We start from the raw sequence: 24,237 nt of genomic DNA, 5'->3' as shown, positions 1-24,237 counted from the left end.
TTTCCCCTACATCACTTCTGGTTTTGTCGTCTTCCTCCCTCACAGTTATACATTTATTCTTAGACACTTCGTCTTTTGACTGCTCATGTCATGTATGCAACCGTATCAATTATTTGCGCTTACTGAGGTAAGCTAACAATCTTCACACCAAAAAGAAATGCTCATGGCGTCTTTTTTTTTTTCATCTGCAATGCCCCTTAGTGTATACAACTTTGTCAGTATATATATACACAACACTAACCCCACTCCTAGAGATCATTATTTACGTTGGCTTCAACAAAGCTGATTTGTATAACCTGGTTCCATGCCATAGATGTAAAATGCTCGTTGCTTTTACACCTTACCATTAGAATAGGTCTCGAGCAGGAGCTCCCTCGTTCTGTCTGAAATAAACGCGAAGCGGGCATCCTGAAATATTGACCAGACTTAGTCAGAATGCCCGCTCCTCTGTTGGAACTTTCCAGGCAGGCAGGACCAAAGCGAGGCATAGGCGACCGGCTCAGCTATCGTTCGTATCGCAACCTGCCGTGTGTATCTCGATCTTGGCCCGAGAGACTGAAGCTAGCGCAGGTAACACTGTCGCCTCAAGCTCAGAACGCTATACTAAGCAAATGAGGAGGAAAAGACATACCTCCAGTGCCAGTTCAAGTCCGCACCCAATACACGTCCAACCTTCAGGTTCTAGAGCATTCACTTTGTTAATATAGCCTTGCTGTGTGGTCGAATTGACGATGTCCATATTGTGGGCAACTGTGGCCTTTGTGGAGAATGTTACAATAGCCAGTCTCCTCAAGCCATCAGGTATAGTTTGTATGTAGTGCCTGGCAGCTTCTTTCAAGAAATCAATGCGATCCCAATCCTGCGATATGAAGACATCATCATTATTAGCATGATCACCAGTAGCAGAAGGCGGCTAATTTAATGTCTACTACAGAGCGAACGCCTCTTCTAACGATCTCCAGTTTATCCTCTCTGTAGAAACTATGCTTTATACACTTTTTTAGTCTCGGCCAACTCTTAGCACTGAAGAAATCACGCAGCATAAAGTAATTTTCAGTTTGGTGATAACGGGCTATATTTTTTGCCGCAAAAGCTTTTGAGCTAGCCCTGGAATCCATCCACTTAGAATAATCACCGTCTGCCAGTCGGATCGGATTGGGTTGGGAGGACGCCGACGTTAATGTTAAGTCTTCGGAATTCCAGTGCAGCCTAAGGCATTTAATCTCCTGTGTTCTTCAACGGTTCCTTGCACCTTTCCTAATAACGGCCGTTGACATTTCAACTCCTCGTGCAAGAAACAAGCAACATGGTATTCCAGTATTTCTATACCCCGGCCACTGCGCATTCTTTGCATATAACCTCTATAGACAACGAAGGCCGGACAGACTCGTCAGGATGAGTTCAGTACAACCGGCTCTGCACAATGTATGCGGCTCATACACATGCGAGAAAAATCATTCTAAGCCGTCAGGTTTGCGGCGTCAACTTTCTGAAAGCCAGCAGAGCAGAAAGCAGAAAGGGAGAGGAACCGCTGTTTGAAAAACATGGAACCGGAAAATGAGGACACAATGCCTTCAACTGCGGCTATTGGTTCGTAACGCACCCACACTTTAGCGCATTGTATACACTTGCGCTGTGAATGCTGCATAGCAAAGGAGCAAAATACACAGAAATATTAGAGGTGGCGCTATTAGGTTAAAACACCCAGAAAGCGGCACACTTGTTTTGAAAGTGTGCGAAGAAGAGCAGGCGTCCTTATGATTGTCAGATTTTCCTCGCTTGTTAGTTGCATTTGTAACGGACAACGCTGGTTGCCGCCAGGGTCGAGTGAGTGCCAAAAATTTCTACATTGTGCACGGCGTTTACGGGTGCAATGCCGTCCCTCTGCCCTTTCCCTGTGCCCAATATGAGCCTTATCGAAAACCCAAGGCATAAAATTAACTATCCACTGAGTAAAAAGAAAATGCTTATATATAATTTTTATTGGGCAGCTAAATAGTTCCTTATTAGCCTTGAAAAACCTTTCTATGAATGCTTTCAAGTTGTATAATGCTGTGTTTGCCACGTGTGTTCCAAGAAATTGCTGCCTATTCAAGTTTTACTGGCATGCAAGCATGCTACGCGAGATGTTTATTTAATACTGGGCGGCAGGTTATTAAGTATTTAGAAGAAATCGATAATTTCGTAACTCCATCAAAAAAACGCAGATATGGGTCTTCATTTATACAGTTTATTCTGCATGGAAACACAAAAGTAAAAGATATATTCGACCTGAAATATGCCACTGTTTCCCCGTAGATAGGTACGTCCTTTACGAATGTTTTCTTATATTTGACGGGAAACATTTTTCGGTTTTTACATTATATTCTTACGTGTACATTTATTAAGAGCGCTCATTCTTTACAATTACCATCTACGCGATCAACTGAAGCAGCGATTTGTTTAAGAACAGCGCGAAAGATTCGCCAGTATCCGGATCCTTACGCCACAATGAACAGATCACAAAGTACGTGAATTGCTCGGTGTGGCCGCCTATGCCTCCACCAACCGCTGTGGCGTCTTGCACTGCTGAATGAGCAATGCTTAGTCCTGTTTCTCACGTGATAGCCGGCGTGCCACAAGGGGACTGAGTGGAGAGGTGGCCGTGGCGAGCGGCAGAGTTGGTTTGGTAGTCTTGGTCCCGTGGGTGTGCACGTGTAGTGAGCCGGGATTCTCGGTGGGCGGCGTGTCCGCCGTCGCCTGCGGGAGTGAGGAACCAGCTGCCCGACGCTTCTTGGGATGGAACTTTCAACTCACACTATGCCCACGTCGTTCCAACTGCTCTTAAATTCCTACCGGAACTTTTAAGCATGAAAAACGTTCAGTTCCCGTTGTCGGCGACCTTCAAGTGACCTTGAGCCAAAAGCCACTGCCCTTATCCGGGCACTCGACCAAAAACATCAGGGCATCTTTGCGAGCACAAAACGGTGTCATCCAGGCAAACAATGAAAACTTGTGAAAGTGCGGTCTCTGGCCCCCGACCCTTTGTACAGGGCCAAATGTTTGTTCACAGTACCACTCAAGCAGAAACTTCTAGTGAGGTGAAGCTTTATTTGTCATTTCTAATAGCGACGTCTAAAAGGGGATACAGGGCACTTGATTGCCATCTTTTGGCGCGCAGACGCGAGAGCTTGTGCTGCTTTGAACATCAACATTCCGTTAGTTCCGCGGCACGGGTTTTGCGCCGCTTCGAGAGATGGTGCCATGCTGTGTGGCCCCTCCTTCAGTTGCTTTTCTTCTTCTAGCTGGGCAGAGTTCTCTGTCTCCATGGCGTCTTTAGCTGCTTGTCGTGCCACTTTCAGCCGCTTTTCTTCTAGCTGGGCAGCAACCATGTGGACCAGTGCACAGTGTGGCGTGGTTCGGTACGGTGCGGTGAAGTGTTGTGGCGTGTGCCATTGCGAACATTCACTCCACTCATTTTAAGTATGTGTCTAGTATCATGTCCGACCAATCTGCTTTGCCTGTAGCCATTTCATGCTTACATCACATCTACTTTCAATCACGGGAGAGCCAGCCGTTTTTAAAATCGTTCCATCGCGAGTTTAAGGCAAGTCTTGCGTATTATTTTTTTGTGTGTGTGGATTCTGCAAGCGTAGCGTTTCTCGCACGTATTGCCATTTGTATTTTCTTTGCACAATCGTTTGTTTCTCTTTTGCGAGCAAGCCTACATGCTTCCGCACTGAAATCGGTGAGATTTAAGTCGGAGGCGGCCGTGCTGGAATAAAAGTAAGCGCAGGAGGAGAATCGCGCCTCGAGATGGAGAGGAGGAGCACGTCGGGACGCTGTGGACGAATACGCGGTAGTGGGAAGAGGAAGATGGAGGCCGAGTGTCGTGGGACTAGTGTGCGACTGTGTTCACCTCCTCTGGCTGTCGCTACGAGCTCTGTGTTCGCTACGGTCGTAGCAGGTTCGTATGACGATGAAGAGGCCGAACGCAAACAGAGCAACAACGCAAGCAGCGTCAGGCCGAGCCCGAGTCGACGGACCTCGAAGTCGTCGGCAAGCGCCGAGCACGAGCTCAAGAAGACCGGCAAGGGGGCTCTGGCTTGGCGTGCCCAGTAAACACCCGACAAACGTGCAAGGTGACTTGTGACAATGCGGGGGTGTCAGGCAAGACGGCATATAGCTCAGAAACTGGGGAATGACACCTATATACGCTTGCGCATTGCTCCCTTTCACGATGTGAAACGTCCCAATGTTTTTTTTTTTCTGCGGTGGACGAGCATGAACTTTTTCGACCTTTTTCGACCGGCTCACGGGAAATCGGCCTTCACCGCGTGATACGGAAGCGATAATGTCTAGCCGCTGAGCGCATGGCGTATATGGGAGAGCGTACACCGGAGAAGTATAGTGGCAGGCACCAGCCACGTGCCCAGCCCCTAGGCCCTAGCGCAGACCTGGTCGAACCATGCCCATCCAGCTAGAGCCCTGCGCACGAGCCTGGTTGGACCTGGGCTTTCGGATAAGCCCGAGCTCGTTCAGTGCTCTAGCTGGAAATATATATAAACTCTAGCTATTGATATACAGCTCAAATACTTTATGAAACATAGAACCGTAAAGGGACACTGAAGGAAAATACTACATCATTTCAATCGGAATGAACTTGGATTGAAAACTGTTTTCGTCAATGTCCTAATGAAAGTTCGATTAGATTAGAAGGTCAAGAAGAAAGGACGCCATAGTGACGTCACGTATTTCAAAGTGAATTTTCGTGCTTACGCCATGCTGGTTCAGCAAAAGTTCCTGAAGTTCAACATGCCTGATCGTTGGCGTACTTTGAACACAATGTAATCGATGTTTATCGCAAAGGTATTACGTAGGCCCTAGAAAACGCCGTCAAAATCCATGACATCACAGCGAGCTGGTGCGGGAAATATAAGGAAGCGTCGCCGCCCGCTTTTCCTGATCGCGTTTTTTATCGTTTACTAAGCGTGTTATCCTGGTAGGGGTGACGTTTTCAATATTCTCAAATGACAATTTACTGATGCAGAATAATTTATTGTTCGCTTTAGTGTTCCCGTAAACTAACACTGTACACAGTTGCATTTTCACTGGCTACGCAGTAAGGTAACCTAATTACTTTATTCAGTAACATGCACACGTCTTTTTTCATGCTTTCACTTCTTTCTTCAGCAGTTCGTACACGATTTGCCGTAAGCAGTGCGTCCACGTGCCTTCCTCGCACACCCCGCGCTGACGTCACAGTTGAGCCTGCAGGAACGCAGGGATGAGCGCCGACAGTGATACAGCGTCGGAAACGCACGCACGGCACCTTTCTAGGAACCGCAAGACGTCGAGTCTGTGTGCGCCTAGCACGTTTCTGAACGGGATATGCGGTGTCAGCATGCGGCAGTGTGCGCTCACTCGTGCGCGCTTCGTACAAAGGCCATTTTCGTTTGACTGCCACTCTTTGCTACGAGCAAGCAAGCGGCGCAAACAATGCATACCGAAAGTCTCTGCTTACCCACATACTACCCGACACATCCAAAGTCAGAACAATTTTTTGAGGTCTGTCTGCCCTTTCTTGCCATTCTTTAAAGGTGACGCCAACGTGCTTGAGCGGGTTTGCATCTGCTAAACTGGAAGCAAGGTTTGAAAGAGCACATATAAGCTTCTGCCAGAAAGAACGCAAAACTTGAGATATAGGAGCGGCGTGGAAGCGTTACAACAGCAGTTAACGTAGTGCTCGGGACCTCAAAAATGAATCATTATGCAGGTAATAGCGTTGTAGAGGTCGCGTGTCGTGCCGCGCACAGCAGTGCAGGCGAAGCACAGTCAAGAATATTTGTTTACTTATTGCGCATTCAAGGGCGCCTTAGCGAGACGGCTCTCTACTTTATTGTGCCTCCTTTGTCTGACAGAATTTGTTGCACCGAAATTCATGGCATGCTCCCTGGAGCAACGGAGTGCTACGGGGCGTAATGATGCACATCGTCAACCGCTACTATCGCCTCCCTTGTGGTCGAAATTTCTTGGTTCGCTCACAGCATCTTAATCACTGTCGCCTCCGCCGACATTCTCGTCCTTTCTGCCTTAGATGGTTTTCAAGACGTCGTCGGTCGTCACTTAAGGTTTACATCCTTACATCATCTACTGCCACAGATTTGTCAGCCGTCGCACTGTTGATTCGCTGCACGAACAGCGTATGAGTTGAGTGAGTTTTGGAGTAGTGCCCCAGGTCTACTCTGGATATTGCCACGGTCGTCGAGTGCGCTGCCGTTAGCGCTAACTCAGAGCGCACCTGGGGGACCTCTTCTGAGGGTAGTGGCGCCACCGCTATGTCGCAGTCATTGTAAAGCAACAAATCGTGTCGGTGGGAATGCCTAAATTTCTTCCTCTCAAAGGCAAATTTGTTGCAGTGGTGTAAGTTGCTTAGGCGTTGGCAATTCATACAAGGGATAAGAATTCACCCGGGATACAGTGAATCGTTTCTCGTATACTGTATACAGGTACTATGTCTTTTACTGTAGAGGCATTTGTTCTTTAGGCGTTCAACTGTATACCGGCTGCATCGTCAAAGTAGTTGGGCATGCATTGGTCTGGAGAACTGGTGCTTACATCTGCAGACCCTTAGGTGCACATTCTGCCCTCAGGAAACGAGCACGATGCAGTGCTTCTGTATTTGCGTAAAGTGCCCCAGATAAAGCGGGCCAAGCTACTTGAAATAGAAAAGGGTGCGGCGGTGTAGTTTGAGATAGGACAATGGATCAACGATTGTTTTGTTAGCAGTCGACTCACGCACATTGGTGAACTTTCCAGTGTAGTTTAGCTAACCAGTCCGTAGTCATATTTTGTTTGCATAATTCCATGAGCTCGAAAATTAATTTTCGCATAGCACTCGAAAACGTCATATTTACGGTTCGATACGTCGTTGTCAATTTATTTGCGACTTTCAAAGTTATCGTACTGAAGCAAGACAGCCATTGAGCAGTGTTGATTCATTCAAACACCTTTTGGAGAACGCTCCAGTCGCGGGCACGAGACGCGTGGCCACGCCTTCACTTCCCGTTGTTTTTCGCGTTTTGTGTAAGAAGAATCTAACACCAAAAAAAAAAAAGGAAAACTATGGAGACTATAGCGAGTTGGAAAACCACTGAACATGAAATTTTGGGTTGGGAGCACAAATGTCTAGGACTCAATAACATTCACTGCCCAACGGTCAAAGCCACACAAAACTACCTCACAGACGTGTCCTTGTTGTCTTTCGTGTAATATGCCCCGATAGTTTCCCGCGCTGGTTGATCTGCGTGTCTAGAAAGAATCCTGGTTGCGTCCAACCTTGGGGGAGCAGCCACACTCTCGATATCGGCGAAGCAAACAGGAAGTATGCGTAGCTTACAGTGAAATCAGCATTTCAGAGTTACCGCCAAGCGTCGGACATGCGGCAATAATGAAGCAAAGCTTTATTGACCTCTTCCTTTCGACCTTCGTGCCAACACAGGCATGCCGTAAGTTATAAATTACAAAAATGTACAGAGACCAAAATGTAAAGCAGAATGCATCCCATATATCGGTTACGTTAAGCGAAGTGCTAGAGAACAGTACATTGAAATGCAGCCCATGGTATGTACGACGTGTACACGGTTACGGGTAATTTTTTTTTCCTGTTCCGCAGCTGTCGGGATCTTGCGAGGGGGGCACCATTTATAAACGGCAGTGTCTTATTTGGCCACTTTTATGTAGACACACAATGAAGTTATTTGACGTGATGTGATCACAATATATTTTTCTAGAAGTTTGGTAAACGTAACGTTTTTACTACAGCTGGGAAACTCAATGCTGATGACATCCGCGCGTACGAATTGCCTATTACTATGCGAATGCGTCCTAAGTCAGGTAAGCGATGTAACAGCAAATCCAGCATCTAACAGCCTCAAACGCTACCTTCGATCAGGGCCTATTAGATATTTGTGAGACTTAAAGGGTCCCTATCCATTGTCCGCGGTGCGCTCAAAAGCAATACTATAGCGGTTAGAAACGGGCGCTGAAGCGTAGGAAAATGGCCCATATAGCATTGTCTCATTTTAAGCCGAAAGCCTTGTACATCTCATTGGAAGGCGTCTTTGAAGGTCCTTGTGGCCTGGAACTGTTCATCCACGACAGTGCAAGAAATTTGGAGGACGCTTAAGCTTCGCCTTTAGTGCGATACTATTCAAAGATCCCCGACAGCTTCTCACGATTCTCGGCAACTGCAGGTAATGCAAACGTAATGCGCACCGGGAAACGCTGGTGGCGAACGCTGTGCTCGAAGGCGATCTATGTGTTTCTGTTTAGCGCGAGAGCGTTAAGGAGCCCATGCCGCCGAAAACCTAGTCTTAGCTTCGGACTTCTCTTTGAATGAGATATTTTCGAACCACCCAAACCCAGGCGCTCCATGTGACGCAAGCTAGTTACTGAACAAATTCAATTTCTCAAGCTAAAATACGTGGATAAATTGTTACCTACGACTTACACACAACCTACAGACACGATAGCTCTTGGATTGTAATTTAGCTTCAAGGGAAAACGTAATGTTATTACGCGAAAGCTAAAAAAAGAAAAACCTTTTTTGGCGCTTTTTTTGGCCGTCATTTGCGCGCGCCAGCACGCAGGCGTCTCGGGGACCACGGAGTGGCGCGCCTGGTTTCTTGGCATACCTCCAGCTCGCGTTCGCCTCCACCGCACCACGGCCCACGCAAGAGGCAGCGTTTCTACGACAAAGCCCGCCTTCGTGCATAGCATTCGCAGCCAGCGTTTCCCAGTACACATTACGGTTTCATAAGCACCAGTTGCCGGGATGCGTGAGAAGCAGTCAGGGATCTTTGAATGCTATCGCGTTCCACTCTTAAAGGCGAGGCTTAAGCTTCCTCCGGATTTCTCTGATGGCGCGCCGCTCCGACAAGTAAAGGCCTCAAACGCCAGCTGCAATACGCTATCGCGGTAAAAGGCGTTTGTGTTTGAGTTTCCGCGTAACAGAATTATGTTTTTTCGTATATTCAAATTAAAAACTGATGCCCTCATGTGTGTAGGTTGTGTGTCACTCATATGTTATGATGTTTCTGCGTATTTAAAATTGAGAATTAAATTATTTCAGTAATTTCCTTGCGCCACATGCGCACATGCAGGGCCTGCGGAGTTGGGTATGCGTGGTTCGAAATTCCTTTCGGCGAAGCGACATCCGATGTCAGACGTCGTCAGTACGCCAGACTTTCTGCGACACGTGACCCTTACCACTTTCGCGTTTAAGTATCACGTTGTCGCAGAGATCTGCCCGCGCCTCGGCTCGCGCGTTCGACGGCGTCTTCTTCCATAGCTTTCTTACGCCTTCGCGTCTCCCAGGTGGTAGCTAAGGACACCCAGCAATAGTTTCTGCGAGATCTATGCCTGTGTCAGAACCAAGAGAGAATTAAGCTTTCGAAGTGTTTACGTCGACGTTGCTGACTGACGCTGATGATTGGCGTTTTTTTTTTCGCTGCAAAGCGCTGATGCTCCAGTTCGGCTTTTCGCTTCTACGCTTCTTCGGAAGTCTGCGTAAAAATCTCTGGTGGTCTCGACAACAGTCCAATTGATGCGGCAAATTTGATCGTAAGTACTTCAATGAGAGCGCGCGGCTTGGCATGTTTGATGTGATAATGCTTTAGGGTGTTTTGTTTGACCTGGCCTTTTGCATTATTCGTGCGCGCCATGCTCGAGAGACGTCAGACTTCCATTTCAGCGCGTAGCTTGTGGTAACTGGTTCGTTCATGCGTTTATGTCTCCTATGCGTGCGTTGTGGGCGCTGTATGCATGCACCATTTGAGCGCGTCGACCCCAAATAACGCGGTACAGCTGTAGTAGTACTCGTGGTACTCAAGCTCTGAAGGTGCGTTTAAGTTACATTTTTCATCTGCTAGTCAGGGCTTTATCTTTAACGTAAAGCTAATAGCAGCCTACATGAATATTACATCTTAGCAGTGTTGCCGTGATTGAGCAGATTTCACGAAACCTACCACGATTCCTCATGTCGAAAGAAGCGTACCAATACCAAGCGCTAAGTCTGTCAAAAGTCCCTAAAGGCACGTACTCTTTAAAGTCGTCGCTCTTTAAGATGACGTCAAGGACAGACGCACCGCCGCACATATTGTTTTGCTTTGTCGGGGCAGCACTGTTGTGCAGACGTCGCTTTTTGTTTGTTGATTCACAAAAATAGGAAAGCTGTAAGGGAAAAAAAAGAAGACAGTATAGGGACTATTGTACGGTCATCAAAGGGATAAAAAATTGAAAAAAAAATTGTCGCCGATATTTCGGACTCCAGTGACACCTATCGCACCAAGAGTGGCTGAAAAAAACACTCTGAGCAGAAATGAGCGAAGAGTAATTTTAATTAATATTTCTCAAATCGCCGCACCTAACAGAGTCCTCTGAAGGCTCCGACAAAACCGGATATAGCGTCCCACTTACCTGCCTCATTGCTTCCAGCGAATTGCGAGCGATCGCAAAGCCTTGAGGTGTCATTGAAAAGGCAGCGCCTCGACCCTGACGCTGTGATGTTTTCTCGCGGAAGAGCAAGCAACAAGACCTCAGATATGCGTTTGAAAAGAGAAGGAGAATATGCGTGACTCTGTTATCGCAAATACGAGAGACCAGCGGAGCAGGGCGAAGGCCAGTAAAGTATTACCAAACCGAACGCAGGACACACGAACGCAGGCAACGCGTCCCTACGGCGTCCGCTAAAGGCGTCTAACTACGGCGCCCGCAATTCGCGTGGCCAACGCCGTAGTAGACGCCGTGGTTATACGGAGCGGTGGGCAAGGATGACATTGAGGTAGCCTTGCAACCGCCCATTTATTCAATACAAAATAATGCTGATCAGTGTTGTGAGCAGTTTCTGCCAGAAGGTGCTGCACTAAGTGCGCGGTAACGTAAATGAGCTTGCAGCCGAGCGGTTGGAGAAGACCAACTATATTGATACGAAAGCGTCAGATGACCCATTGAGCGAAAAAGTCTGCGTCTCCCGTCTGTAGCAGCGAACCGGCTGGTAAATTTCCATTGGTTGCGACGCCATGTCTCGAGCGGTCGAAAGGGAGCATTTGCTGTTGCGATGACGCGCCATGTGTCATGTGAGGGGAGAGCACATCGCGGTGACGGTACATCACCCTCAGTCTCGCTCTCGGAATCCTGCGTTATCCGCGAGTTCCTCGTCCACTCAAGCTCTCGCCTGTTCTGATTCTCGGTAATGCCAAATAAAAACGCGCCAAGCGTCTAGACGCACCCGCTTGCGCGCGTAGAGTTCAGGAGGACCACTCAGCGGCGTTGAAATGGAAATAAATGCTTCCGTATTCAGGACCGGTATAACGTAAAACTATTCCAATCTGTTTTTAATAAAATCGGCCATTAGCCCTCATTGATAGGTTAAAATGTCTCGGGCTCTGTGCATATGGCTGTAATGCCCGTTCACATGGGCTGGACCCGAACCATTCTGACCTATGAGGGAGGACTAATGGCCGATTTGGAATAAAAACAGGTTGGAATAGTTGCGCGTTATAGGGTTATACTCGTAACGAAGTGCTTAGGTGTCCTCAGATGTTTAAAGAGCAGGCATCCTTTGGCGCATGTTCCAGCTTCGTCACGCGAAAATACGCGAGAAAACTGATACCTTGTGTCTGCGCAAAAGTACATAATTTGGGAATACATTTAGGCATAAAAGTATCAGTATGGAAGATTTGTATTTTGCCAGCGATAAGGCCGTAATTTAAACAAAGTGATGAGCGATAATTCAAATCAACAAAAATAATATTGTTCAGTGAGAATACCCATCGGATACATAGGGCTCCATAGAAGATGCAGGGGAAGGTTATGGTAAGGGTGGTCCTCCCGAATTTTGGGGTTGGGCTAATTAAACTGAGGGTGGGCAAACTAGAAATTGCGGGGTGGGTCAACTTAAATTTTGTTCTTGGCCCGCTTGAAATCTGGGGGTGTGTGACTTCAAATTTGGGTATGGGCTAACTTGAAATTGGGCCATAGGCCGACTTAAATTTAAGGATGGGCCAACTTGAAAGTTGGGGTCGCTGGTGGGCCAACTGAAATTTGGGAGTAGGCCAAGGTAAATTTAGGGGTGAGCCAACTAAAAACGGGTGAGGTTGGGCCAACTTGAAATCCGGGTGAGTGCCAAGGTAAATTTGCGGGCGGGCCGAACTGAACATTGGGGGTGAGCCGAACTGAAATTTCGAGTGGGCCAACCTAAATTTGGTGGTGGGCCAAATTGAAATTTGGTAGGGGCCAAATCAATTTGGCAGCCGGCCAACTTGAAATTTCGGCTGGTCTAACTACAAATTTAGGAGTGGGCCAACTTGAAGTTGTACATAGGCTGACTTGACATTCGGGGATGGGCCTACTTCAACTTTGGGGGTAGGCCAACTTAATGTGTGGACGTGGGCCAACCTAATTTAAGCGGGCCAGCTTGAAATTTGGGGTGGAAGTTTAAGGTTAGGGGTTGGCAAAGAAATGTGAGGGTGGGCAAACTTAAATTGGCCAACTTATTTTGTGCCTGGGCCAGCCTAACTTTGGGGGTGGGCCAACTGGAACTTTGGGCGTGTATTCAGGTTGGCTTTCCCTGTGTGGGTTCGAGGTGATTTCCCTTGGCCCAACTTGAGTTGGGCCAAGTGAATTTTGAATTTGTGGCAAATTGAAATGTGGGGGTGGGCAAAGTGAAATCTGGGAATGGGTCAGCCTGAGTTTTGGGGATGGCCAACTTATGGGGAAAGGTGTCTCGCTTTGAAAAGTGTAAGGAACTCAGGTATGCTGAGTTCGCTATAAGCCGTGAAACTTTTCAGGAAAATGAGCCTTCGGGGTTGCCACGTGCGTCCCTGACTGACCACAGGGGCATCTCAAATTTGGGGCGACGATGGGACAAATATCTGAGTATGTGGGGGCTATGTAGAAAAATAGTGTGAGGTATTTAGAGTAGTACGTATATTTCTAATTACTTGTATGCACTTATTTTTGGCTAATAAAAAATTGAGGCAAAAGCTTTCTCATTCTTTCTGATTCGAACTCAGGGGGCAGCGCGGCATGAAATCCGCGAGGAGAAGAGCGGAGAGAAGGCTGCAGCAGAACAAATCGGGCGAAAAGCGGAGGAGGAGGGTACGGCGGAAGCATGCGAAGAAAAGCGCAGTGTGGCGCTAAATGGCTACCACATGGCACCAGATTAGCGCACATCGTCTTGGAGGTATGTTGGCGGGGTTTCGGTAAATCGCGCCCACGCGTCACCCACGAGGCGGCTCTCGCGATCTCGAAATAAGCGAGGCTGTCGGGCCAAACTTCGCTCCGTTTGCAACGTGCCGCGCTAGACAGATTGTCCGCGCCAGCCAATATATAGCGAAAATAAAATGCGTACAGAGCTTCGCTCAAATTTTCGATAGGGAGTATCGTATTCGTCGGCGATATTTCTTTTTGTTTTAGGTCAGCGCATCACATCGTAAGGAAATACAAAAGTTCTTACGTTTTTCACGTGCGGCATGAACATAATGGAGCTTTCTGCAAGGGTTTTATGGCCAATATAGGGCTTGACAATGCAGTCTTCTCCGAAGTGGCATTTTTCATCAGTCGGGCAAGGTGAGCCATTCTTTAGATTGGCGGTAAAAGGTATATTTTCTGAACATGCACTCAGCTGCACCTGTAAAATAAAGAAACAGGAAATTAAAATGGCACTTAGCTCGGAAAAAAGGTGTACAAAAGAATTTTGGACGAGAAAAAGCAGCACTGCATTTTTCTGTTGATTGTCAAAGTACGATATAGAGCTAGCTGGGGTGGAAAGGCTTCAATGTTCGTGATGCAGTAAGAAAGTAAAAAGAATATACCCTAATTCCTTTTAAGTGACTCGGAAGTGACAGCAGTTGGTTCAGCGACTTCATGCTACTTGCTGTATTTGGTGTATAGCTAAAACAGATATCTAGGTGAACAGAGGAAAGTGCTCTTCTTGACCCCGCTAGGTGCGTTTTAGAAGGCTGCCGAGCATTTCGCCTGATTATTTATTTTTGCACGCTGATATTCAGAGTAACATATTCGTTGTGCTATAGAATCTTTTAGTATTTTTACATATGGCTCATGTACACCCTGATTCCGTAACGCCTCCATTACTGCTGAGGTTTCGACTGAATCAAACGCTTTCTCGTAATCAATGAAAGCCATATATAAGGGTTGGCTATATTCTACACATTTCTCTATTAGCTGATTGACAGTGTGCATATGGCCTATTGTTGAGTAGCCTTTACGGAATCCTGCCTGGTCCTTTGGTTCACGAGTCTAAGGTGTTCCTGATTCTATTTGCAATTACCTTAGTAAATACATTGTAGGCAACGGACAGTAAGCTGATCGGTCTATAATTTTTCAAGTCTTTGGCGTCCCCTTTCTTATGGATTAGGATTATGTTAGCGTTCTTCCAAGATACCGGTACGCTCGAAGTCATGAGGCATTGCGTATACAGGGTGGCCAGTTTTTATAGAACAATCTGCCCACCGTCCTTCAACAAATCTGCTGTTACCTAGTTAGAACAAATTCATCTTAAAATTTTTGTGCCCGAACAAACAGGGACGAAGTATAGAAGAAAAACAAGGACGCGCACTTCCTTGTGTTTCATCCTTGTGTTTCTTCTATTCTTCGTCCCTGTTTGTTTGCGCCCAAAATGTTTTAAGATGAATGCATTATGTCCGCTGTCTTACGCTTGTTGATTAACTTAGAAAATTCTGCCAGTTCTATTCTACCTGCAGGGTGAGAGGCTTTCATACATTAGCGTTTCTTGATAAAATATTTCGTCTTGTGCGATAGCTTACTGGCATCCTGTCTAACGGAGTTACCGCCGACTTCTATTGCACACTCCTTAATGATGCCCATAAGATTGTCGTTCATTGCTTCAAGACTAAGGTCCTCTTCCCGAGTTAAGGCCGAATACCTCTTCTGTAGCTTGATCCGGAATTCCTCTATTTTGCCTCTTACCGCTGACTCATTGATCGGCTTCTTATGTACAAGTTTTTTCCGTTCCCTCCTCAAGTCTAGGCCAATTCGAGTTCTTACCATACTATGGTCACTCTCCTCCACGTCCACTTTCGGCTATCCCGCTTGCGGAAGAAGGTATTCATTATCCGTATATTATTCTGTTCTGTAAACTCTGCTAATAACTCTCCCCTGCTATTCCTAGAGCCTATGCCATATTCCCCCACTGGCTTGTCTCCAGCCTGCTTCTTGCCTACCCTGGCATTGAAGTCGCCCATCAGTATATTGTGTATTAATTTAACTTTACCCATCGCCGATTTCGCGTCTATATATGGCTCTTTGGTCCTCCTAACTTCACTGAGCTCTATTATGTCCCATTTACTGCCCTCTAATTCCTCCAATAGCACTGCTAGAGTCGCCTCACTAGATAACGTTCTAGCGTTAAACGTTGCCAGGTTCAGATTCCAATGGCCGCCTGTTCGGAACCAAAGATCCTTAGCACCCTCTGCTGCATCGTAGGTGTGACCGCCGCCGTGGTCAGTTGCTTCGCAGTCGCTGGGGACTGAGGCCCGGGGTTTGATTGTTGTGTTCATGTAGGAGGTAGTTCCAGGGTGCCCAATCCTGCTCTCGTGAGGGAGTGCGTTACCGGTTCGGTCATCGGCATCAGGCCACACTCCAGGCCTGTTTATGCAATTGTATCAACAGGTAGATTTTTTTAATCAGGTGGAAAATTGCGCGACACCGGCATTCGAACCAGGGTCCTCTCGCTCACGAGGAGGATGTTTTACCTCTATGCCACCGCTGCACCCTTGCTAGATATTTAATATCCCTTCCCGAAAGGCATTAGCACAACGCCCTATCAGGGAAAATTTTAATAGTGATTGGGATCATAAACGAATGTTTATAGTATATTGGTAGAAGTTAAACAAAACAATTAAACCAAACAGACTAAACTCTATTCGGTGAAATGGCAATTTAAGATCAGTTTATTGAGCACTTTACAACTTAAAACTGACTAGAGCGTCTGAAATTGCTGCTGCTTGCTGGCTGCTTTGTGCTAAGCTTTTGGCGTTGTAATAATTGTATGGAGCTAATAGACACAATGAGGCAGCAGTCATGCTTAGAGCTTCGTATGGTTAAATAATCATTTGAGTTTCTAAAGCATCAATTTGTTAATTGAAGCCATCTAGCTCGGCGCAACGGTTGGTTGAAAATCCTATAGGGGCCCTATGCTGAGGTGTCGGATGATAATCGAGATGCTCCTCTAGTCATGCGTGCATTGCCAGCGCCAAGTAGACGACGGCCGACACTTCAGCGGAGATGGCCATAATGTTACAGCACGGAACATTTGTAACACAATCGCCAATAACGTGCCGTTACGTAGTGGCATAGGAGGTTTTTCGCTATACCGAATGGCCACCATCACGTGGTTCGCACTAAGGTGACGAAGAAGCTCATGCCACTTCCACCTTTGAGCGTGGCTTTGCAGCTCTAGGCTGAGCATGTTTATTTGGTTACTATCAGGGCCGTTGAGGCGTTACAGTAGGAGTGTTGGCATGAAGACAGATTTGGTTGGCATTACACTGACGTCAAACGATGTGTCGAGCTTCAAAGCGGCATCAGGCATGCTAGTTCTCCGGCCAGGCGCTTGTTTGAGTTCACGAATAATTGGTCGAATACTGAAAGCGATGTCAGTTTGAAGTTTCCCATTTGAACAGAATACAAGTATTCGAGCAGCATGAATTTCGAATGCGTAATTAAATGCACAGCATATGAATATAATGATGTATAATGGTTCGAGGCGCAGGGGGCACGTATGGCCAAGGAGCCCCAAGAAATGGTGTTGATTGATTGACGGTTGACCACCGTTGAGCAGATATAGTGTGGCTGTATACAGGCCTAAAATTGATTGCTGTATATTGGAATGAAGTATATAGTTGCAATAAAAATATGGCAGTGACTACAGTGAGGTGCACCATTTAATAGATGCCATAAAACATTAAAATAATTATACTTTTCAAAGCAGCAATCCTGCCCCACCCGGAACCTTGAACTCGAGGACATGGAGGAGTGTGCGACAGATACAACTTCCACAACGTAGGGTCTATTGAGAGGCCGTGGTACGGATGTCTCGGGTGTAAAAACTCATTTCTTGGCAAAGAGCGGGTCTTCACCAAGAAGCAATACGGAGTGTAATGAAATACGCTGTCTGCATGCTAAAGTAAAGTGTTTTTTTCGGTGCTATTGTACTTCGCGAAATGCAAGCAAGATGTGGATAACAGTTAGCGTCTGGCCACATATTCCACATACAGGATGATCACTACTGGTCAACAGACAAGAGAGTGTGCCATACGTGTGTTCTACTCGAAGTCGACAGAAAGTGACCTCTGTTAGTTGTGTTTTTGTTATAGGTGGCAAACTTCCTAAATGTGGCCTCACCATATCAAGTCTGAGTGTTGTGCCCCCAAGCGTTGCCAATAGGACTTTCATGCGTCCAATACGACTTTCATGCGTCCGTGTAGAATTATGGGGACTAGTATTCTGCCTAAAGTGCTAGGAAGTGTATCCAGATGTGTGTACCGGGACATGTAATCTAACCTCTACAAAAGACATGTCACAATCTATGAGCGGCCACTGTCGCAGCAGCAATACCGTTGCTGGAGCCAACATTTGATGTTCAAGAAGTGGCACTTATTTTGTCACTAAGGATTCTCATCCGCCGAGAGAAGGGTTCTCCCACTGCAGGACTGTTGTGGAAGAGGATGGCACTGGCCATATATTTTATGGATGAATAAGTGGTTTGCATGTGTTTTGAGAAAGTACGTAAAACTGGGGTAGGACCTTTGAAAACGAAGTGACCCTTCGTCTCATTCCATTGAGACTCAATAAAGCTTGTCCTGGAGGAACCGGTCGCTAAGCGGATGCTTGTATGATGAACAGGGTCAAACACCTTCAAGACACTAGCGCTGACAGTTTGATACACTATAGTCCCATAGTCAAAAGGTGTACACGCATGATACTTCTGTATAGATGCTTGAGGCACTTCCTATAATTACCCTCTGTTGTTTGCGATAAAAATTTTAGGACATTCATTGTTCTTGAGCATATGTTCTTGATATAGCTTACGTGGGAAACAAACTTTGGGTTTTCGAATAATATGATGTCTAAAAATTTCTGTTGCGTGCTCACATGAAGGTGCTTTCTGTGCAGCTCAATATCAAGATTGGCGGGCAGTCCTGTATTTCTTGATGAAAGAACGCAGGAGCTTTTATCAGTATTTAGCTTAAAACCATTCTCAGTCGCCCGAATTGATACTTTATTGAGGCTATGTAGAATTTGTCACGCGCAGAAAGCGAGATTGCAAGGGTTCAATCTTATCTGCACGTAATCAACGTAAGTGAAAAAAAATACTTGGTGGTATCACAGTAGAGAATTCATTTTACAATAACAGAGTGCAACTAAGCACTCCACCCTGTGTTATTCCAGTTTCTTGGATAAATGGCGTGGATAAAGCATTGACAAATCTGACAACGAAGTTGGTGCGATGAATAACATTGTATTACATTTGTGTTACGGATATCGATTTCTGAGATGTCTCGAAAAATTCCAAACTGCCACGTAGTGTCATAAGCTTTTTAGATATCAAGGAATGCGGAAAGAAAAACTGTTTGTGAATAAAAGCGTCACGAATGTGTGGTGTATCAATTGTTAAAGATGAAACGATTGTAGAATGGCTTTATTAAACCACATTAACATGGATTCGGCAGTTTGTTTGACTCGAGGCCGTGCACTAACCGGCAGTTGAGCATCGTTTCAAATCCTTTACATGTACAGCTTGTTACTGCTAGAAGCAGGGAACTTGCTAAGAGGATGGATCCTTACCCTGTTTTAGAACAGGAACAATAGCTTCTATGCATGCCACCATAATGTATCGTGTTGGCCAGATTGTATTGAAAAGTAGTAGCAGTATTAGACCTTGACTTTTGCCGTAGCAGTAGCAGTATAGTAGCAAGGGTTTTGTGCAGTGTATCTACGAGGGAAATATGAGCTCAGGTGAGAGGACGCTTTACGGGCTCTGTTATGCCGGGATTGTCTTTTCTGGTGCACTCGAGAGAGCTGCGTCGTTCCTTCGGCGTCTGCGACATCGATGCCCCAAGCGATGTGTCCATCCCTTCCACCGTAACGCTGGATGCCCGTTCGTGGTGTACACTCACTGGTGCTTTGGACATTTTCGCGCGAGCAGAGGCCTCAGAGCCCGCATGCGCAGATGATTGCAGGCGCCACTGCGTTGATGACGGAATGGTGCTAGCAACGTCCGCCTGGGGGGCTGGCGGCGTGCCTGTCGAGCCTGGGTATGCGGTCCGAACGGCCGCCAAAGCCGCTGTGGCACCACTCCCTGACTTCCCCATACCGCATAGCTTGATTCTTGCGATGGGGAGAGATGTTTCCATGCCTCTCTAAAGAAGATCTTTTTGATTTTCATCGCAGTATAATTGTTTTCTTTTTTCCAGGATAGACCCGAGGGGCGAGAGTGCACAGGGAGGTGTGTTGGCACAATTTTCGGAAGGCTGATCTTGGGAACTACACTTTGCCCAGGTTAGTCGGTCCCGGCAGCTCTGCTAGTCATGGCCAAATCTCTGGCAGTTGAAGCATCGGTGAGCACTAAAGATAAATAGCCTTAAGCTGATTCTTGTGCATCCAGTTTCAATAGTTTCAAGAAGTGTTGACTAAGGGCAAAAGTCAAGGTCAAATGTTTGGTGGGAATTTCTTTGTTGTCAGATTTAGTTTGATTATCTGCACATTGATGGCATCCTCGTCCTTCCAACCTTCGAGAAGTTCCCTTTCAGTGAACTTTTAGAATGATAGGAACTTGTAGAAGGAAGGAACTTTTAGAACCTTAAGAGGAGCTTACCACCTGCCGTCTTCGTTACCTTGTAGCCTCGTCCTATTGTGATTTGTAAAGATCTGGTGACGACAAACATCGAGATATTTGTTACAGCATTGTCGAATTTTTTGCTATGGGTCACCTGAAAACTCGGATCTTTGACATGGCAGAGGAAAATGAAGGTTTCATCAGTCCGTCTTCTATTCGAAAGAGAGAATGATGAGGCAGGGTGGGTAAATAAGTTATAGCCATAAAGGTTCACGTTTTACAGCGAAGCTGTTTAACTCCAGCACCCGTATTCATCCCCAGCATGAGTTCCAAGCAGGCGGGGGGTGGGAGTACCCTGGGCGGCTTACGCTCGTGTCGGGGACACGGTGCATGGAAAGGAATGGAGATGGTTATGGAGGGGAAAATAGTGTGGCGATGATGTTGCAGCAATGACGACGGGCAAGGAAGATGGAGCAAGAGTGTGGTGACAGCGCTGATAGACTGGTGACGGGCGGTGGGAGAGGAGGAAATATTGTGGCGACGTCGCCTGTGAATGTGGCCTTAGCTTCTGTGGTTACAACGTCAAGCGCATCCGAGGTGCCGGCGCGGCAGAAGCAGCGGTTGCAGAAGATGCATAGGAGGTGCGGTGCCTGTGGCGGCACCCGTGTCAGCGTAGTGTGGTGCCGTATGAATAAAATATTATTTGATAATGTATGCAGCCCATGTATGCATCCTATGTATGCAGTCTAAGCAGCTTCGTTGGTGATCCGTCCCCATATGTATGTTGCTGCCCCACAAATTTTTCTCGGCAGGGATCGTAGCCACCTACACGGAGGCTTAGAAGTGGATGCTACAATGCCTCTAAAAGGAGACTTGCATGCGTGAGCTGTACATCATCACTAAAAGGCAGTATATCATACCCAAGGTTGGATAAATTACACTAGGTTATTCCTTGCCACCGGAAAACAGGGAAATAATATGAAACAAGAAAGTGACAGCAAAGACAATACAGAAAATAAGAAGTTAAAGGGCATGGAGAGCGATAAGAAAAGGCGACGGCCAATTTTCCCAAGGCGAGTAAATCCAGACGTCATGTCTACGCGAAGCTAGGACCAGACATCAGCTCAACCTCCAGTATCTCATTTTTCCTGGGCACGGCTGAGCCGATCAGGGGTAGACGTGGGAGGGTCCAAACCTCGTTTACCCTTGTGGGTAATGCACAACATAGTTTCTAAACAAAGTAAAATGCAATACAATTGTGTGCAGTCCCCTTGGCTTTGCTGACGAAAACATGCCTCGAACAACAACGCTGCGCATCATTTTAAACCGCTGCTACGCGAACATAGGGCAGATTGGAAGATAATTGATTTTGCAGAGGTTGAGATGGAGAGTTCGTAGGCTGCCTTAAAGCAAGGCATGCCGGATTGAATGAATAAAGATTACGCGCCAGAATCTACCGGCCTCCTTTGTGCACTCAGGAACTGGTACCTCTGCTCCACAATCAACTCTCTTATACACAAGTATACGTTGGAAGTGTACCTACTTGCATCGGTGCTTCTCCCACTAGGCTCCGATAACTACTACTATCCCTTATTAACGAAAGTCATAAATATTCGTCAATACCTTATAGTGGAATATCTAGACGAATGCGATTCTAATAGTCAAAACGCTTGAATTCCTATTCGAAACCTTGAATACGCGCAGAATGCAGTAGGATATATTCTACAACCTCCAAGACCTGAGCAAAACGCGCTTCTGAATTTCGGAGACCGTAATCGTACCAATACGTTTCGAGACTTCTCAGCTAGGGTAAAGAGCATGCACAGACACGCACTAAAATGTTATTTCGTGTCGCATATCTTTCAGTGCTCTGTAAACAATTATGTTAAAATTAACTTTCGCACTCGCATTCAAATGCAGGATTGCCGCCACGCTGTGAAGTCCTCTGCATCCTGCGCTCATTACATCCTACGCTCAGCGAGAAATACTGTCTGAATATCTATGGAAAAACATATTCAAGGCGCCTCCTGTACTTATGTCCTCATTCGTCAACGCCATCGATAAGAGACGTCACACGCGTACCGCTATAAGCTCGCAAACTTCCAGCAGCTACCCCGAACAAATTGGGGATTCCCGTGAAGCCAATAGCACTCAAACGTGTTTCGAAAAGTGTGCCAGGCAGTAGTAAAAGGAAGAAGAATGTAAATATTATTTTCAAATCAATGAGATTTGAGTCCGGCGTCTTTTTAGTGGGTCTGGGCACCCGCCGCGGACGCGGTTCCGAGACCTAGTCTCGAAGCGGCTTCCTCGGCTCGCTGAACGGCTCAGAGTTGTGCTGTCAGGTTCGAGCTGAGCAGTGCGATCTGCACGCGCTAGCGGAGGCTGGCACTGCCAGACTTGTTTGTTAAATCCTGACACTCCCATAACATGTGATTAAGTGTGGCAACCTCGCCACACGATGTGCATCTGTTTGTAGTGCACATGTCTGGATATATGGCATGCATGAGTCTGGGGTTTCGTTCAGAACTTGTTTGTAATTGCCCGAAGTGTACTACTTACGTCCTGTCTAACCTAGCGTGAGGGAATGGGTATACGCGTCTTTGTGACTCGAAGTGTGTCGTGATGTCGTGGAACCTGGCCATACGATCATCCCATGCCCAGACGTTTGCAGTACCCCGCGGGGGCATTTCCTCCGATGCTGCTCGGTGAGTGAGGCCTCGAGCAACCTGGCGAGCCGCTTCGTTGGGAGTGCTCGATCCAATGTGTGCCAGGACCCATAGCAAATGCCTTCAGTTATCGAAGTCGGCCTCTCCCTGGTGTATGAGATGTCGATGGAGTATGTGACACGCCTCTTGCGAGATGCGCCCATTTCCAAAGTTGCGAATTGCCGTTTGCGAATCGCAGATCACGTATGTAGCTTTGGTTTGTGTGAGGGCCAGTGCTATATGGGCGCTTCCTCTGCTGATTCGGCATGTGCCGTGTTCACGGTGACGCTCGTGAGGTTGTTGCCTCGGTGGCTGGTAACTGCCGCCATGAAACTCTTCCTGTCTCAATAACGGGCTGCGTCTGTGAATACCGGCTCCTTATCGTTGGAATAACTTTGGTTCATGTGTAGTACCCTGGCTTTACGTCTCCCCGTGTGTTGTTGGGGGTGCATGTTTCGAGGCAATGTAGTACGTATAGTTGTTCGCGTAAAGTTCTTGGAATTTCTACTTTGATGCCGTGCTGCGTGTGGTATGTGATGCCGAGTTTTCCGAGCACGTGTCTCCCAGGCCGGTACTTGGATAGGCGCTCGAGTTGGGACACTTGTTGCGCCTCCAGGAGTTCCTCGAGCGTATTCTGCAAGCCTAGTTCTAAGAGCTTGTTTGTACTGACTCCGGGCGCAAGTTCCTAGGTACACTTGCGCATGCGTATCAGGGCGTTGAGATCGTTTCTTTCCGCAAACGCTGCCGTGTACTTTATTTGAGAAATGGCGAAGGCTTGTATTTGTCGTATGACGGTGCCTTCCGGAATGCCCGCGTGTTTGTTGGTGATGCGTGGAATGAGCTGCACCGTGCTGGTGGGTTTTGCCGTTATCTTGCGAAGTGCTTCGCCATTGCCGCCCTTATGTTCTATCATCATTCCTAGTACCCGGATCTTGTCTACCATTGGGATGGGTAGGCAGTTTGATGCCGTTGGTTGGATCTGTTCCTTTTCCGGGTGCGGGGGGGGAGTTGTAGCCTTTAGGTGGGCGCCCCTTTCTGACCGGTCTATATAGCAGCAGTTCGAATTTTTCGGCCGTGCAGGTGAGTTCTTTTCCCATGAAGAATTTTTTTACCTCATTGCGCGGCCTGCTGCAAACGTTGCCCGACTGCTCCGTCGCTGCTCGTTGTCGTCCAGATCGTAATATCATCCGCGTAGAGCATGTGATGCAGTCCTTCGATTTGAGGCAATAAGTCGGGTAACACCAGCAGGACGAGGTTGTGGAGCATCGGCGAGATCACCGAGCGCTGCGTGGGTGACCGAGCTCCCTATGTTGATTTGATATGACTCTAGTTGTCCCACTCGCATGCGAGTGGTTCTTCTCGTGAGGAAGTCTCGGACGTAGTTCTACGTTTGCAGTCCGATGTTTAGCTTGTCTATTTGTCGCAATATGGCATCGTGGTAAACGTTATCGAAGGTCTTCTTCAGCTCCAGCCCGAGGATGGCTCTCGTCGAGCGCCCCGGATTGTCTGCGATTTCATGTTTTAGTTGCAGAAGGAAAACAAAGCAAAACAAGGTGGGTGCCATGAGAGAAACATCACATGGGCCTTGGGCCCAAATATGGGGAAAGTAACGCGCTGTCTTGAACAAGGTCAGTAAACGCTGGTTGATAGCGAAGTCTCTCAAATGTTTTT

General features: G+C 47.0%; 2 protein-coding genes across 2 annotated transcripts in view; both read right to left on the bottom strand.

Annotated features, from left to right (window-relative positions):
• Window positions 1-851, bottom strand: part of LOC129383417 (calcium-activated chloride channel regulator 4-like) — a 104,949-nt gene extending 104,098 nt beyond the window's left edge. Inside the window, exon 1 of the mRNA XM_072289675.1 lies at window positions 632-851. Within this exon, the coding sequence (XP_072145776.1) occupies window positions 632-739 (108 nt within the window). The 5' untranslated portion in view covers window positions 740-851. The remainder of the gene's footprint in view (window positions 1-631) is intronic.
• Window positions 852-2,583: 1,732 nt separating this feature from the next.
• Window positions 2,584-24,237, bottom strand: part of LOC129382102 (calcium-activated chloride channel regulator 1-like) — a 31,358-nt gene continuing 9,704 nt past the window's right edge. Inside the window, exons 4-8 of the mRNA XM_072284067.1 lie at window positions 13,499-13,672; window positions 10,082-10,212; window positions 5,504-5,618; window positions 3,129-3,356; window positions 2,584-2,739 (exon numbers count right to left, since the gene is read on the bottom strand). Coding sequence (XP_072140168.1) covers window positions 2,584-2,739; window positions 3,129-3,356; window positions 5,504-5,618; window positions 10,082-10,212; window positions 13,499-13,672 — 804 coding nt within the window. The remainder of the gene's footprint in view (window positions 2,740-3,128; window positions 3,357-5,503; window positions 5,619-10,081; window positions 10,213-13,498; window positions 13,673-24,237) is intronic.

This window comes from Dermacentor andersoni, chromosome 8 (assembly GCF_023375885.2).
Source record: "Dermacentor andersoni chromosome 8, qqDerAnde1_hic_scaffold, whole genome shotgun sequence".
Taxonomy (NCBI): Eukaryota; Metazoa; Arthropoda; class Arachnida; order Ixodida; family Ixodidae; genus Dermacentor; species Dermacentor andersoni.
The sequence above is the reverse complement of the archived record's forward strand: the minus strand, read 5'-3'. Positions and strand labels throughout refer to the sequence as shown.